Consider the following 17,697-nt stretch of genomic DNA (forward strand, 5'->3'; position numbering starts at 1 on the left):
CCTTACATGTTAAACTGGGATGAAAAAAACCTACCTTGTAGGTTTGCTGTGAATTTTAAATAAATTCATTTAAGGGCCAGAACCTTGTCATTCCCACAGAACATTTAAAACTTAGATATAAATACCTAGAAATTATTCAAAATCCAGTTATCCTTGCAAAATGTAAATCAGATAAGGTCACTCTGTTTGGAGAATCAGATAAAGTCAATCTCTTGAGAGGATCAGAGAATCCTCTCTCAGTTTCCCATAAAATGCAAACTCCTCTCTAGTCCAGTAAGGCCTTTCATTTGTCCACCTCTGTCCTTGACTCACTGTTCCCTGGCCCTTGCCCCCTAAGCCCAGCCACACCAACTTTCCTGAGAATCCAGCCTCAGGGCCTTTGCACTTGCTCTTCCTTTGTCCAGAATATCGTTCCCCTAGATCGTCACATGGTAGCCTCCTTCTTGCCATTAGCATCCCAGCCTGAATATCACCTTCTAAGACCACTACCTGGACAACTCAACCCTTCTCTATTATGTCATTGTACCCTACCTAATTTATATACTGTAAGTTGTTTCCTTTCTATGACATATTACCTATTTGGTTTTGTGTTTGTTTATTAAATGCCTCTCCCCACCAGGATGTTACCTCCCCGTGCTTGTAACCCCAGCTCATAGAAAAGCATCTGGCCCACAGAAACAGCTCAATCAATACCTGTCGAATTATGGATGGCAAAGAATCTCACCCTGTTAACTACATTGTCATTCTTAGAAACGTTCATCATAATTGGTGATGTGAGCTTACTCCAGCAACTTGCTGTATGTTTCCAATGTTATATCAGTAAGGTATAGCTATCATTTAGTTAACATAATGGAATTTTAGTGCATGTACACATGTGTGGAACAGTATGGAAGGCATGTGAGTACCATTTGTCTCTGTGTAACATGCAATATTGTTTAAAGCATGATAAGTGGCAGCAGGGATGGATCCCATGTTTGTGGCTATTTCCACCATCTCACTTTGAGGCTGTTCTCCTCAGAAACAGCCAGTCCATGTAGGGCCAAACAACAGCCCCAGGGCAGGACTTCAAACACTTGGAAGTTGTATCCTGGTCTTCCTTAAATGGCCTCATATAGAAAAAGATAAAGAATTTGGGCTTTTCCGTCACACACCTGTATTGGAAGCCTAGCCCTCCCACCTCCAAGTTGCATAAACAACTCTGTGCCTCCATTTCCATTGGTGGTAATGAGACCAACCTCATCGGATTGTTGAGAGGATGAAACAGGTCATTACATATATGACACTTATCAAAATGTAGGTGCTCAATAAACCCAGTAACTACTTTTATGTATCCTCCATGAGCGCTGGGTGGAACTGGGCTCCTATTCTCTCTCAGGGAGAGAGAAGCAATAAAAAGTAGTATGTGGAAAATTCCAAATTTTCATTATTAGTAGTAAAATAAAATTGAGCATAATTTCAGTACTTCCCACTAATATTAAAGCCAGTTTTCCCTCTCTCATATTTATTGAGTGGCTCCAAAGAGCAAGGCAGCGTGTTAAACAGTAGTGACAGAAGACACCCATTTCCAGCAAAGAATATGTCTTGTAATTTCTTTAGTGGCTTCACATCTCTGAATTTCAGAAGTGCCAGTAGAAGGAAGACACTGTCCTGCTGTACCCTTCTTCCTCCATGTCCCAGAATTCAATTAAAATCATATCCCATCTTGCCTGACCCAAAGTGTTTTAGATGAAAGGAACCTGAAATGCAGAGACTCTTTCTGTAAAACTATAACTATAATGTATCCAGCACAGTACCATGCAAACAGAGATGCTGGAAAAAAGTCCATTTGATGAAGAAAGAAAATCAGATAGGTAGGTCGTTAAATAGACAACTACCTAGAGCTTTTCAGCAAATTCTTCCTTTATGACTATAGCTTTCAGGACTGCTCATGAAATTAAATAATCGCATAATCATGTAATTTCAGATTTATTGCCTTCTCTGTTTAGCCACGACTTTCTCTAACCACAATTCTGGCAAAGGCCATTTTGGCATATTGCTATTTGAACATATTCAAAACCCATGACAAGCTACCCTTTAAAAAGGCATTAGTGTAAGTGCCATGGGAAAATATACTCCAAGGTTGTAGATGAATTGATATGATTTCCTTGATTGTATCTTTTTATTTATGAGGCATAATTTATGAGTGCGGGAGAGCAAACTGCAATGAATGATGACTAAGTACAGTCAAAGTCATAAATCAGGGGCAGTGGAACAAGTGGTGATTTTGATCGAATCTATTGAATTAGCTGTTGGCCTCAGCCAGTACAGGTATTGGAAAGACCTTTTTAATATCTATTTGTCCCCCTCATGGGAATGTGATAACAATCTCATTACATGCCCCTAGGAAACAAATAATTTAATTGTTGGCCTGTTACCATGCAACCTATTTACTCTACTTATTAATTACTGGCATGGCTGTTCATGTTGGATTTTTGTTTATTTCTGATGTGAATTGTCACAAAACTATATTCACATTCTCTAGTTTGATGAACAATGAGGTTACTTCCCTATTGCTGCTTGATATGAATATGTCCTCAGGATTGTTGAAATGCTTTTGTTTTATCAAAAATTGTCATTATTCCACAAGGAGGCATAGCATAGAATATCAGAGAAGTTGCAGAATCCTCTTAGAGTATCTTAATCCTCTGAGACTAACAGTTATAGTATGACTCTTACAGTAAGCAGTCTAGAAAAAGCAAAATCTCAAATTGTTCCAAGGACAAGGACAGTCATGGTCACTTAGATTAAGAGTCAACAGATTAGAGGGTTTTTGTGAAAGATCACTGGCTGAATTTGGTTATTCCCATATTCCATTCTTACATGGAAAATGACAGCAAACGCAAAGCCAAAGAGATATCGGGGGATGCTGAAAATATTAAAAGTATCAGTAAATGTGTTCCCTTGGCTTTAACAAGACTTGTAGCATTTCCTACCCGAAAAGAATCAGAAAATATTTTTACAATTAAGTAGTTTTTTTATGATATGATAAAGGAAAAACACATCAGGAAATCCCCAGAAATTTACAGTAAGAGTTTCTCTTTGCCCTAAGACTACACTTGGAAAATATCAGCCCTAAGGAATGTTATTTCAGAAATCTATGAGCCATTGAGTGAGACAAAGCATTAAGATAAAATGACTTTACAGTTAAGTGTGGAAATTGTGCTTAAAAATTAATTGGTTCACTAGCACAAATGTAAGCACCTAATGGGCCACCACTTTGGGAAAATTTTGGATGCATCTCCCCTTCTCCCATCTTCTGCAGAGTTGTGCTTCCTTTTCTTTCTCTTTTACAAAAATTATTACAAATACTCATTTTCACAAATTCTTGCTTTCCTTCTGCAATAAAATTAGGAGCAGACATGTTGGATTGATTAGGAGCATTTAGAATAATGTTCATTTGGGCTGCAATGGAAAATAAAACCAACAAGTTCGAGAGATATCAGGGTTTCAGGAAATTCGCACCTTAGTGTGAAAACTAGGCAGCAAATGGTTCTATAAAGCTAATGGGCTCTGGTTCTGTTTGCAATGATGGCCACTGTAGTCAACTCTACGACAATTATTGCAATTGTAACATATTCAAAAACATACCTGCTCCGTGCTTATTTGAATGACTGAAAGTTACAGCAACAGTGATGCAAAGAACACCTAAGCAGACCTCACAGGAAGGGAACCATAGTAGGAACCTATAGTGCCTACATTTCTGTACCTGCTCTGTACAGAAAATCTCTCTGCATTTCTCAAACAGTATTAGGCACAAGAATTTCAAAGAAATGGGTTGAAAAGGCAGGTTCCTCATTCCATTCACCAGAAATTCTGATAAAGGTGCTAAAAATGATTTTGATGATTGTGGCCAAGGAACACATTTTGACAGCCTCCTCTGAAGATTCCTAAGAGGCAGTTTTCAACAGAGAACAAATGATTAAACCCATTGTTACCACAGCAATGGAATTTTGGCAGCTGGGTAGCAAATGTTAACACTTTAAGGAAATTAAATTTTTTTAAGGCAAATACAGTCATTGGTCCTCAGGGGTGAGGGAGGAGAATAAATTAAAGAACAGTTTCATTTTTTTAAAGGCCAATACGAAAAGATGTTAATAGTCACTGGATTTTTAAAAAATTTGATAGAAAACAATCATAAGCAGAAATCAATCTACTGTTGGGCTACTCAATGATAGAATTTGCAGTTAGATGATTTTAGTTATTTTATTTTTATTGCAATAGTTAATCTATGTTTTCTGTGACATCTTACACTGTAATTCTTTTCGTGGTTACAATCAAAACCTTAGAGAAGAAAGCACCCTAACTTGGCAATGACCTAACTTACTCTCATTTTTAATAGCTCTTTATGGGGAGTTCCTAACTCTTACAGTTATAATTGTGTGTGCAAGTTTTGATAAACCCAATATTATGTTATTCTAGTGAAAACTTAAATCATCTTTAATTTTAATTTTTTCAATACAAAAGAATAAGTATGTTCAGCTAGATACTGTAGGTATACAGATATTCTGAATAAATATAAATAAAAAATGGAGATTATCCAAACTTTTTTTTCTCTTGACCATGAATTCATAAGTCTTACTTCCCCTGCCCACCCCAAACATGTTCCTTCATTTCTGTGAGCAGCCCACCCACTGGGTACCCAAAGATCATGCAAAGGTATCTTGGGATATAAATCAGATGGATGGCTTTTTAGTTAGGTAAAAAAGGTAGGTAAATAGTTGGTGAAGATAAACAGATGATATCCTTGATGACTGACAGATAGATAGATGATAGATATAGATCAGTAAGCAACTCTATGTCTACTCACAAGATATTTCATTTCTTGATTTTCATATTGATATATTAAAATTAAAAGGTCAGGGCATATCGCTCAAATTCCCCGTGCAAGATCACTGCTTCTTCCTCCACCCTGTAACAGTGGACCCAAATCTAGGGGCCATTGTTTCTTCAGTAGAAATCATAAACATAATCTGATAGTTTTATTCTGAACCCTGAAGTACACTTCAGTTCCTTTTTCTCTTGTTTAGCTGGGCATCAACAAAAATCCCATAGATTTTGGAGTAAAGGACTTTTGCCTCAACAGAATATAATTGATGTTTCTTTTTGTACTTTTCTTCTAGTAATTTGGGATAACAGAAACCTTGCCTTGTGGCACAAGTTTTGTGAAATCCATAACGCTTCATTATTTCAGTCAACTTTCTCTTCATTGTAGCTGCTTTTTCATTTTCAGAGAGGCTCATGTAAATAGGCTGATCCTGCTTTGCATAAGAATGTTGATTTATATGAATGCTATTTTGATCTCAAATTGATTGAATACTAAAAAGAAAGACTAAGAAAAAGAGCACTGTGTTATGAAGGTCCTCTGTCAAAGACAAAAGACACTAGATCCTACATACATTCCCAGTTATGATGGGGAATTTTGTATTGCCTAATTTTCAGAGGAGAAAATAAAGAAATACAGCAAAACACTATAATATTGAGGCTCAAGTGTTTTAAATACCATGAATTAAATCACATTTGGAAATAGGATTCCACCCAATAAAAGCTCCTGTAATATAGGAAGACATGAGATTTAGTGCTGTCTGCTGACACTAGCATTAAAAAGCCTTAATAGTATTTATGATTCTATATCTACATCAAAAATAAAAGCAAAGTTAAGGTTTATAATCCTGAGCCAGAACTATGCCAACCACTTTCTATGAATTATACTTATTTAATTTCATTATCTTTCAGCACCCACATACCTGCACAATTGCTGTATCTTGTTGGGCTCAGTAATTAATTGGCAACTTGCTGAACATTCATTTTATTATATGTAGTTGTATTTTCTTCCTTGTTTTCTTCCCCATTCATCATGGCCTCTATTAAAATTCTGTATGCTTTTTGTTTAATTAAGCAAGGAAGCCATTAGACTGAGGTGGCTATAAAGCCATGGAGGCTTATGTAAACAAGCCAAAATCTAATCTGGTAAATGCCTCAAATTTATAAAATCAGAATACTAAAGACATCCAAAGACATAGAGCCAACAGGGTTTAAGCTATAGCCAATCAAATAATCCTTTCTTTGCTTCTGTACTTTTGCTATATATCTTTTCCCTGGTTCCTGTAGGCAGAGCATTTCTTACCACTTCTGGTTTAGCCCTGAGTGAGTAAAATTGCTTTTTGTTCAAATAAACTCAAAATTTTTAATATGCCTCTGTTTATCTTTTAACACCTTAACTAACCAGCCAAAGCCCAACTCTTAACAAAGAATTTGATATTAGTATATATACCTTATTTTGTATCTTTTTCCCAAGAATATCTTCTTTTCAAACTTTGTCACTCATTGTTTAATAAAAAAATCATTCCCCCCACCAACCCCCCAAAACATATTGCCATAAAAGGAGTTGATACGAAGCAGGCTGAGTAGCCAGGGACTTTTTCTCATCAGCCCTGAATTCTGATCTCTTCATCAATTACCTCATATTGTAAGACTGACCTTGGCCATTTCAGAGGGGACTATAAGAGCAGCTACAGTTGTTTTCTGACCTGGGCTCTGGTTTCCATGAAGTCTGGCTCTCCCATTGCTAAGACAGTTCCCTGCTCCTTACTTCCCTGGGCCTATGAAAATAAACCTCCATCACCTAAGACAGCCTGGGCATGTCTACCCTCCTTGCAAGCTGAGAGATTTTACCTAATCCAGAATTGCAGGTATTTGTCTATTGATAAATCATTTAATTTTCTTGATACTATCCTATTTATGCATGTGAATGACATTCAGAATCAAAGGCACAGTTTAGTGGAAAGAGCAATAGAAGAGTTTATTGAAAAGTAGAATTCTAGTTTCACTTGTAATTTCTATCACCTTGAACAAGACAGTGACATTTGGGGAACCTCAATTTCCTCACCTGTAAAGGGAGCTAATAGTACATTCTCCAGCCGCCCTACAAGGTTGTTTTGGGAAGACTAAGTCAGTATTTTAAAGTGCTCTGTAAAAGTGTAAGGTTTATACAAATGTGAAAGATCATTATGCAAATGATGAAAATGTATCAGAGCTCTGAAAAAGCAGGTTCTGCTGTGTAAGGAGGTTAGCTGTCTCTTAAAAATGGGGCTTCTGGCAATCTGATCAGCAAGGGGCTGGAGATACGTAGTGGCAGCAATCTGAGAGCAATTCAACATTAGAAATTTTACAAAGGAATCTGCCCAAAAATGTATGGGAACACTGACAGGAGTTGGCCTAACTACTAAAAAATCTAATATTTTTTTCTCTTTCTGATATTACTGATGCAAAAGCAAAACAAACAAAATGGAAACTAAACTCTCACCGCAAAGCCTAAATATCTCTTATTTTGAATGTTCTGCATATTTTTTTAATACTGCTCATTTGGTACATGTGTACTATAGAATCAAACTAGCTTTCCAGACTTTAAAAAGCTCAGTGCAAATACATAGGCACCAAATGAAAAAGAAATTTCCTGAAGTTAGACTTGCACAACATGAAAGCTTACTAAGAAATACTCCCACTCCCAAACACACAGACAGTCTTCTTGTATTGCCATTTAGATCTATCATTCTGATTGATCACTGTGTGGTTGCCTATTATTGGGTCTAATTTAACCCTATACACTCACACATCCATCTACTCTGTCTATTGAACCTGACATTCTACAAATTACTTACTCATGCAAATGATGACCTAAGGTAACCTTTTAGGATATTCGTGTTTAATTATACAAATAGTTCTTGATAAATAAGATTATGCATCCTTCCATATGTTTATTTCCTCCTTGATGAAAGGAAAATTTAATTTTCATGCAGATTTGGTGGAAAGGGTGTTTAAGAATCGCTGAGTTTATGTAGTCGGCAGACCCATCCAGTTTGCAGAAGCTGACAAGATCACTCTACACCCTGCTCAGAGATGAGCAGTTGTTCCTTCGACTTACATCAGACTGCTGCATTGTGAAACCGGCGCTCCCAGTCGGCCCCCTTTGTGTTCACATGGTCAAAGGCACAGAAAGAGGAAGCACCTGCCCTCCTCTGCGATCACAAAGTTCCGAGATCACAGTTGATCTCATTCTGTTGTGCTTAGTTGCCTGCACTTGCCACCTCTTCTCGGCCTGAGGTTACCTTGCTTTTGAAGGGTCTTACTCATTTCTCTTTGGAGGTCTGGGCAATGAATTCAGCAGGAAAAGCCCCCAGCAGCTGGAAGCAGTGCAGAACGGGACCCGCCCCCCCAGAAGGTCTGAGCGCCCCCAGGTTCCACGCGGTCTCCTCCACCCAAGCCACGGTCAGCATCAGCGCCCCTGGGAAGCCCAACGGGATCATCAGCCTCTATAGGTTGTTCTCCAGCTCCCGTGGGGCCGAGACGGCGGTGAGTAGCAGAGAACTCTGAGCTAAAAATCCCGTTCGGGTTTCTTTTTAAAAATAAGCTCCAGTGCCCCTGTCTTTTCTTCTTGATGCTTCCTTATTATCCATCTGCTCTGAATTGCCCGTGGTGAACTTAGCTGCACAAAGCGCCCTCTGAGAAGAAACAGCGGATGTTAGGAGACACGCAGAATCTGTAAATGCTCAGGGAGAGAAGGGCTCGCGGGGGTACTCATGACTCCACAGAAGTCATGAGAAACCTAACACTTAGAGACAATCAAATTAACTGGATTTAATTTAATTAGAAAACACACGTCAAGCCCTTGGCGGAGTCGTGGCGTGGCGTGTAGTCGGTGGCCATCGTCGGTGGTGTACACGTGAACGTGAAAAAGAAGAACTAGAGCCGGGTATCCTCAGCAGCCCCTTTCTGGCATGCGCAAATCTCTGAAACAAGCACTGAAATCTCCGCCTTCATTTTGGGGACTTTGAGTTCTGGGCCTTTGGAAGAGACTGCAGAACAGCTCAGCACAGCCGTTTGTGTCTGAACATGTCTGGGGCACGTCAAGGTGCCAGGATGGGCGCGGAGGAGATCATCTTTCCCATGGCATTTTAGCTAAGGCATTGCCTGGTAGGGACACTGATAATCATTTCCACCAGCTCCTGCGTTATGGCAATGAAGAGACTAACAGCCAGTGGGACAAAGTCTCTTTTCTTTGGGACACAGCTTGTGTCACTCTTGTTTCTCATGAACAAGGACAGATTGTAATCCTTACTTCACACAAACTTCATAGAGAAGCTGTGCACATCCCAGTATTACATTATAAATTATTTAGACCAACTGAGGGAACAATTTGGGCGAGTGTAGAGAAATCCTCTGAGGCCAGAGGGCCAGGTATTGAAACACAATTTCAAAAGGTAACTCTTATACAAGGAAGCCTGGTATGGAATGTTAAAGGAGTATTTGCATATTTTCTACAGGGCTTTGTAGTCAATAAATATAGATGATGTAAATACAATCAACCCTTGATTATTCATGCTTATAAAATGATAATATTAATAAACTAAAATAATTTATATTTGGAGTGCATTGTATGCATTTTTTAAATAATTGATGGCTCTTCTTAATTATATGTTGCTTATGTCAATGTGAAAATTAGTTCCCAGTTTCTGAACTCCTCTGTTCCAAAGAGTACTTAATAAAGCCACAATGAGGGAACAAATTTGCTCCAAATAAACCAAAAAGTTTAAAATGCAACAAAGATAATTGAGAAAAAGGTTATGATATTTCATGTAAAACACCACCATCAGAAGGAATAAACTTTCACACTCTTAAATATATATAAAATATACTAATTTATAAATACTCATGCTCTGAAATACCCAACTCTCACATGGATCTGAGGGTATTTTCAGCCCCAAAATCACATGCAAGTAGCAATGGCAGAATGTGGACCTTAGTGAATGTTAACTAGAAATAAGTCAAATACAGATTTTGGTTTTTGAAAAGGTGTCATTCTCAGACTCACAGAATTTGACCAATATTTTGTGTGTTTTGTGCCATTTTTCAGTTATCTTTCTATGGTAATAGACAGTATATCCCTTGTGATTTCTATCCTGTTACCTCAAACTCTGTCTAATTGTTGAATCATTACATTTTTTGCATGTTGAAGTCACGCCTCTCCAAGCAGGTTGGTAATTCCTAGAGGGTAAATGTTATGCTAAATGCAGTGGTGCATCTCCCAGAGAGCATAGCATGGCACTCCATTCATAGGAGGCTGGATATGTGGTGCACGTCTGTCAGTCGTCTATGATTTGTGACACTGCCTGATCTTGTCTTCTCTCTCCTCCTGCAGCTGTCTGAAGGCATGGCCACCCGGCAGACTCTGCGTGGCCTGCAGCCCTTCACTGTGTACTCCATTGGGGTAGAGGCCTGCACTTGTTTCAACTGCTGCAGCAAAGGGCCAACGGCAGAGCTGAGAACCCCTCCAGCTCCACCCTCGGGACTGTCCTCTCCCCAGATTCAGACCCTGACCTCGAGGACAGCCTTCTTCCAGTGGAGCCCGCCCCTGTTCCCCAATGGCGTCATTCAGAGGTAGCGGGCCAACCGGAGTATGAATGCACTAGAATAAGACAGGCATACACATGCACAGCTACCCAGCTCTCCCCAAGGAAGACCTGCTTATTGAATAGATACCTATGGCAAAATAGACAGACAAACTGATCCGAGTGGTAATATTCCCTACAAAGTGTTTAAATCATAAAACCAACTGACGATAGAAAGGTGAACAACAAAATTGTCTTTAAGTAAGAAAGATGACACAATGTATTTGCATTCATTGAAAGACTATGACCCGCCTCATGGTTCTCTGGAATCACTCACTCTATGGGCATTGGCTATAGCTCCTGTGGTTAAATCAGATTTTTTAAATCTAATTTAAAATATTATAGTGAACCACTCACTGTTTGAAAGAACAAAGAAGTTATTTCCCTCAAAATAATCTAGAGGAAAAAAGATACTCTTAATTTTCAACAGAGAAGAACCATTTTATCCCTTGCCTCTAAAAAGAAATATCTCTACCAACAAGGATTACTAGTTGTGGACAGACTCCCAACATGGGCACACATGTGATTTCTCTTATTTCTCTTATTTCCCACAACATTAAACCAAGTGTTTGTAAGAGCAGTTACCTATACATGTAAATGTTAAAGAGCTGGTGGTTTAATGAAAACAAAATGCCTCCTCCACAAACATAACTAGTTTTAAGAGAGTTAAACTAATTCCACTGTTTTCTCTTCATGTATTCGTTCTCATTCTAGCTATGAGCTCCAGCTCTCCGTGGCTTGCCCTCCTGACTCTGCCATTCCCTGTACTCCTGGCCACGCGGAGACAAAGTACATGGGGCCAGGGCAGAGGGCCAGCCTCGAGGGTCTCCAGCCTTACACCCACTACGAGCTGAGAGTGATAGCCCACAACGAGGTGGGCAGCACCGCTTCTGCGTGGATCAGCTTCACCACTCAAACAGAATGTGAGTACAAGCAGGGGCCACCACAAGCCAGAGAGGTAGGGGTGCAGCGAGGCAGGACTTGTCGTGAGAAGTAGGGAAAACCAGTTTTTCAGAGGGATTGATTGAGCGAGTGTCTGATTGCACTGAATGCTACTGAGGCATCAATGAAGATGATCGAGCAAAAAAATGCCTATTGCATTTAATAATATGGAGAACAAAGGTGAATTTAGGAAGATTTTTTAATGTAGTGATGGGGTAAAACCAATTTAGAGATGGTTAAACTATGTATGGAAAGGATAAAAATAGACAAACACTTGGGGTGATTTATTTAAACAAGTTTGTTTCTCCTCTTCCTTTCAAATTACGTAGCATAATCTCTAGTATTTCCAGCGAGCATGGAGGTATGGTGCTCTCAAGATAAACAAAAGGGCAATTGACTAATAACCTGGGGCGTCCTTACATTTATACACAATAACTTCTGGTCAGATTTTATAATGTAGAAGTATCTATTATTTAAAAATGGCAAATATAAAAGGTATTAAGAATGAAATAAGTACCTTTTTTTTTTGAGAGGGCATCTCTCATATTTATTGATCAAATGGTTGTTAACAACAATAAAATTCTGTATAGGGGGGTCAATGCTCAATGCACAATCATTAATCCATCTCAAGCCTAGTTCTCGTCAGTCTCCAATCTTCTGAAGCATAACGAACAAGTTCTTACATGGTGAACAGTGCAAGGGCAGTCATCACAGAAACTTTCGGTTCTGATCACGCATTATGAACTATAAACAATCAGGTCAATATGAATATTCGTTTGATTTTTAAACTTGATTTATATGTGGATCCCACATTTCTCCCTTTATTATTATTATTATTTTTATTTTTAATAAAATGCAGAAGTGGTAGGTAGATGCAAGATAAAGGTAGAAAACATAGTTGAGTGTTGTAAGAGAGCAATTGTAGATGATCAGGTGTGTGCCTGTAGACTATGTGCTAATCCGAGCTAGACAAGGGCAATAAAACATCCATGGATGCAGAAGCTTTCTCTCAACACAGGGGGGGTGATGTTCTAAGCTTTACCACTGTTGATCCCCAATTTCTCACCTGATGGCCCCCTTGTGACTGTGCCTGTCTTAGGTTGTTCCTCCCTTGAGGAATCTTACCCGTCTCTGGCTAACCAGTCATTTTCCGGGGCCATACAGGGAAATGTAAAGTTGGTAAGTGAGAGAGAAACCATATTGTTTGAAAAGGTTAGCTTTTTACTTCTTTGCAGATTTATGCCCTGTGGCTTCTATGCCCAGCACTTGTCTTGAGGTATCTTTACCACCTGGAGGAATTATGATACTCGGTAAATTCGATATGAGGCACGAATTCTATTTAAGGGTTGTAATTAGGAAGGAAGAAGAAAAGCTATAGATGTAGCATATGAAGGAAACTTGGGAGGATTGATTATTTCTTTGACATATCTTCCTGTAGAGTACCTTAAGTATGTATAGGTTTTAAACTACTAACTAACTTGTGCACACATATTAACATAATAGGAATATGGTGACATAAACAAAGCAAATCTATAATTACCAGCCATCTCCAGTGAAGCCAAGAAAACCATTTAGGCACCCTAGGCATTTGTGAAAATTAGTCTATGATATGATGGATATTGTCCAACTGTACTTGAACAGTCTGAGAGAAATCAGACAAATTAAAGCAACCCATTTCTGGGATCTGTTCACATCCCATATGTTCTTTTAACCGTAGATAGTCTATAGTCGTAAGATTTTGGAGCGCTACAACTTGCACCCCTCCCAACTCCTGATTGAGTTCCAACAGTACAGATCCGGTCAAATTCGTTGTCTCACTGTATGCACATGCCAGCCTAGACATCTCCCTCCTCATTCCAGTGGCAAGTCCAGGAAAAGGTGGGGTGGACACAGCCACAACCGCAGCATTGTCCAGATCCCTGTGGAGGCTTTTTGATGATCATCCCCTGGCACAAGTCCTCCAGAGAGTGCTGATGCTGGAAGCTCCTCCTCATATCATATCTTAGTTCATTTTCTGGGTATCCAAGCTAGGCCTTGATCTTCTGCATAGAAACAAACAGACCCTTTGGCCACAGTTTGACATGCCCTCTATACCACTGTGCAGAACTCATTGGAGGTCAGCACATAGGAACTGCTTTTTTTTTTTTTTTATTAAGAGAAAGGAATAATATCAGAAAAGAGTACCTCCATAGCTGATCATCTGACACCCTTTAAGTGATCAACATTAAGGATATTTAAAGCATGCGTTAATCTTTGATTTACCAATTGTTTTATCCTATCAAGGAGTAATCCCTCTTTTCTTTCTTTCTTTCTTTTTTTTTAATATTTAATCTACACTTACATGAAGAATACTATGTTTACTATGCTCTCCCCTATATCAGGTCCCCCCTAAAAACCACCTTACGGTCACTGTCCATCAGCATAGCAAAATGTAGAATCACTACTTGTCCTCTCTGTGTTGTAGAGCCCTCCCTCCCCTTTCTCCCTCCCCCCTATGCATGCTAATCTTAATAGCCCCCTTCTTCTTACCCCCCTTACCCCCCTGCCCACCCATCCTCCCCCGTTCCTTTCCCTTTGGTACCTGTTAGTCCATTTTTGGGTTATGTAATTCTGCTGCTGTTTTGTTCCTTCAGTTTTTCCTTTGTTCTTATACGCCTCAGATGAGTGAAATCATTTGGTATTTCTCTTTCTCCGCTTGGCTTATCTCACTGAGCATAATACTCTCCAGCTCCATCCATGTTGCTGCAAATGGTTGGATTTTTCCAGTTCTTATGGCTGGGTAGTATTCCATTGTGTATATGTACCACATCTTCTTTATCCATTCATCTACCGATGGACATTTAGGTTGCTTCCAATTCTTGGCTATTGTAAATAGTGCTGCGATAAACATAGGGGTGCATCTGTCTTTCTCAAACTTGATTGCTGCGTTCTTAGGGTAAATTCCTAGGAGTGGAATTCCTGGGTCAAATGGTAGGTCTGTTTTGAGCATTTTGATGAACCTCCATACTGCTTTCCACAATGGTTGAACTAATTTACATTCCCACCAGCAGTGTAGGAGGGTTCCTCTTTCTCCACAGCCTCGCCAACATTTGTTGTTGTTTGTCTTTTAGATGGCAGGAATCCTTACTGGTGTGAGGTGATACCTCATTGTAGTTTTAATTTGCATTTCTCTGATAATTAGCGATGTGGAGCATCTTTTCATGTGTTTGTTGGCCATCTGTATTTCTTTTTTCAAGAACTGTCTGTTCAGTTCCTCTGCCCATTTTTTAATTGGGTTATTTGTTTTTTATTGAGGTGTGTGACTTCTTTATATATTCTGGATGTCAAGCCTTTATCGGATGTGTCATTTTCAAATATATTCTCCCATACTGTAGGGTTCCTTTTTGTTCTATTGATGGTGTCTTTCACTGTACAGAAGCATTTCAGCTTAATGTAGTCCCACTTGCTCATTTTTGCTGTTGTTTTCCTTGCCCAGGGAGATACGTTCAAGAAGAGGTCACTCATGTTTATGTCTAAGAGGTTTTTGCCTATGTTTTTTTCCAAGAGTTTAATGGTTTCATGACTTACATTCAGGTCTTTGATCCATTTTGAGTTTACCTTTGTATATGGGGTTCATCAAAGGTCCAGTTTCATTCTGCTACATGTAGCTGTCCAGTTTTGCTAGCACCATCTGTTGAAGAGACTGTCATTTTGCCATTGTATGTCCATGGCTCCTTTATCAAATATTAATTGACCATATGTGTTTGGGTTAATTTCTGGAGTCTCTAATCTGTTCCACTGATCTGTGGCTCTGTTCTTGTGCCAGTACCAAATTGTCTTGATTACTATGCCTTTGTAGTAGAGCTTGAAGTTGGGGAGTGAGATCCCCCCTACTTTATTCTTCTTTCTCAGGATTGCTTTGGTTATTCGGGGTCTTTGGTGTTTCCATATGAATTTTTGAATTGTTTGTTCCAATTCATTGAAGAATGTTGCTGGTAATTTGATAGGGATTGCATCAAATCTGTATATTGCTTTAGGCAGGATGGTCATTTTGACAATATTAATTCTTCCTAGCCATGAGCAGGGGTTGAGTTTCCATTTGTTAGTGTCCCCTTTAATTTCTCTTAAGAGTGACTTGTAGTTTTCAGAGTATAAGTCTTTCACTTCTTTGGTTAGGTTTATTCCTAGGTATTTTATTCTTTTTGATGCAATTGTGAATGGAATTGTTTTCCTGATTTCTCTTTCTATTGGTTCATTGTTAGTGTATAGGAAAGCTACAGATTTCTGTGTGTTAATTTTGTATCCTGCAACTTTGCTGTATTCTGATATCAGTTCTAGTAGTTTTGGAGTGGAGTCTTTAGGGTTTTTTATGTACAGTATCATATCATCTGCAAATAGTTACAGTTTAACTTCCTCTTTACCAATCTGGATTCCTTGTATTTCTTTGTTTTGTCTGATTGCCATGGCTAGGACCTCCAGTACTATGTTAAATAACAGTGGGGAGAGTGGGCATCCCTGTCTGATTCCCGATCTCAGAGGAAATGCTTTCAGCTTCTCGCTGTTCAGTATAATGCTGGCTGTGGGTTTATCATATATGCCCTTTATTATGTTGAGGTACTTGCCCTCTATTCCCATTTTGCTGAGAGTTTTTATCATGAATGGATGTTGAATTTTGTCAAATGCTTTTTCAGCATCCATGGAGATGATCATGTGGTTTTTGTCTTTCTTTTTGTTGATGTGGTGGATGATGTTGATGGATTTTCGAATGTTGTACCATCCTTGGATCCCTGGGATGAATCCCACTTGGTCATGGTGTATGATCCTTTTGATATACTGTTGAATTCTGTTTGCTAATATTTTATTGGGTATTTTTACATCTACATTCATCAGGGATATTGGTCTGTAATTTTCTTTTTTGGTGGGGTCTTTGCCTGGTTTTGGTATTAGGGTGATGTTGGCTTCATAGAATGAGTTTGGGAGTATTCCCTCCTCTTCTATTTTTTGGAACACTTTAAGGAGAGTGGATATTATGTCTTCTCTGTGTGTCTGATAAAATTCTGAGGTAAATCTGTCCGGCCCCGGGGTTTTGTTCTTGGGTACTTTTTTGATTACCGTTTCAATTTCTTTGCTCGTAATTGGTTTGTTTAACTTTTGTGTTTCTTCCTTGGTCAGTCTTGGGAGGTTGTATTTTTCTAGGAAGTTGTCTATTTCTTCTAGGTTTTCCAGCTTGTTGGCATATAGGTTTTCATAGTAGTCTTTAATAATTCTTTGTATTTCTGTGGGGTCTGTCGTGATTTTTCCATTCTCATTTCTGATTATGTTGATTTGTGTTGATTCTCTTTTTCTCTTAATAAGTTTGGCTAGAGGCTTATCTATTTTGTTTATTTTCTCAAAGAACCAGCTCTTGGTTTTGTTGATTTTTGCTATTGTTTTATTCCTCTCAATTTTGTTTATTTCTTCTCTGATCTTTATTATGTCCCTCCTTCTGCTGACTTTAGGCCTCATTTGTTCTTCTTTTTCCAGTTTCAATAGTTGTGATGTTAGACTATTCATTTGGGATTGTTCTTCCTTCTTCAGGTGTGCCTGGATCGCTATATACTTTCCTCTTAAGACTGCTTTCGCTGCATCCCACAGAAGTGGGGCTTTGTGTTGTTGTTGTCATTTGTTTCTATATATGCCTTGATTTCTATTTTGATTTGTTCATTGATCCATTGATTATTTAGAAGGATGTTGTTAAGCCTCCATGTGTTTGTGAGCCTTTTTGTTTTCTTTGTAGAATTTATTTCTAGTTTTATACCTTTGTGGTCTAAAAAATTGGTTGGTAGAATTTCAATATTTTGGAATTTACTGAGGCTCTTTCTGTGAGCTAGTATGTGGTCTATTCTGGAGAATGTTCCATGTGCACTTGAGAAGAATGTATATCCTGTTGCTTTTGGATGTAGAGTTCTGTAGATTTCTATTAGGTCCATCTGTTCTAGTGTGTTGTTCAGTGCCTGTGTGTCCTTACTTATTTTCTGCCAGGTGGATCTATCCTTTGGGGTGAGTGGTGTGCTTAAGTCTCCTAAGATGAATGCATTGCAGTCTATTATTTCCCTCTTTAGTTCTGTTAGTATTTGTTTCACAAATGCTGGTGCTCCTGTGTTGGGTGCATATATATTTAGAATGGTTATATCTTCTTGTTGGACTGAGCCCTTTATCATTATGTAGTGTCCTTCTTTATCTCTTGTTACTTTCTTTGTTTTGAAGTCTATTTTTTCTGATATTAGTACTGCAACCCCTGCTTTCTTCTCAC

The 17,697-nt window shown here is 38.8% G+C and overlaps 1 protein-coding gene across 1 annotated transcript in view; it reads left to right on the forward strand.

Annotated features, from left to right (window-relative positions):
- The window catches only part of USH2A (usherin), a 721,517-nt gene that overhangs the window by 679,905 nt on the left and 23,915 nt on the right, over positions 1–17,697 (forward strand). The window contains exons 65-67 of the mRNA XM_073222145.1: positions 8,182–8,388; positions 10,235–10,473; positions 11,199–11,407. Coding sequence (XP_073078246.1) covers positions 8,182–8,388; positions 10,235–10,473; positions 11,199–11,407 — 655 coding nt within the window. The remainder of the gene's footprint in view (positions 1–8,181; positions 8,389–10,234; positions 10,474–11,198; positions 11,408–17,697) is intronic.

This window comes from Manis javanica, chromosome 14, assembly GCF_040802235.1.
Source record: "Manis javanica isolate MJ-LG chromosome 14, MJ_LKY, whole genome shotgun sequence".
Lineage (NCBI taxonomy): Eukaryota > Metazoa > Chordata > Mammalia > Pholidota > Manidae > Manis > Manis javanica.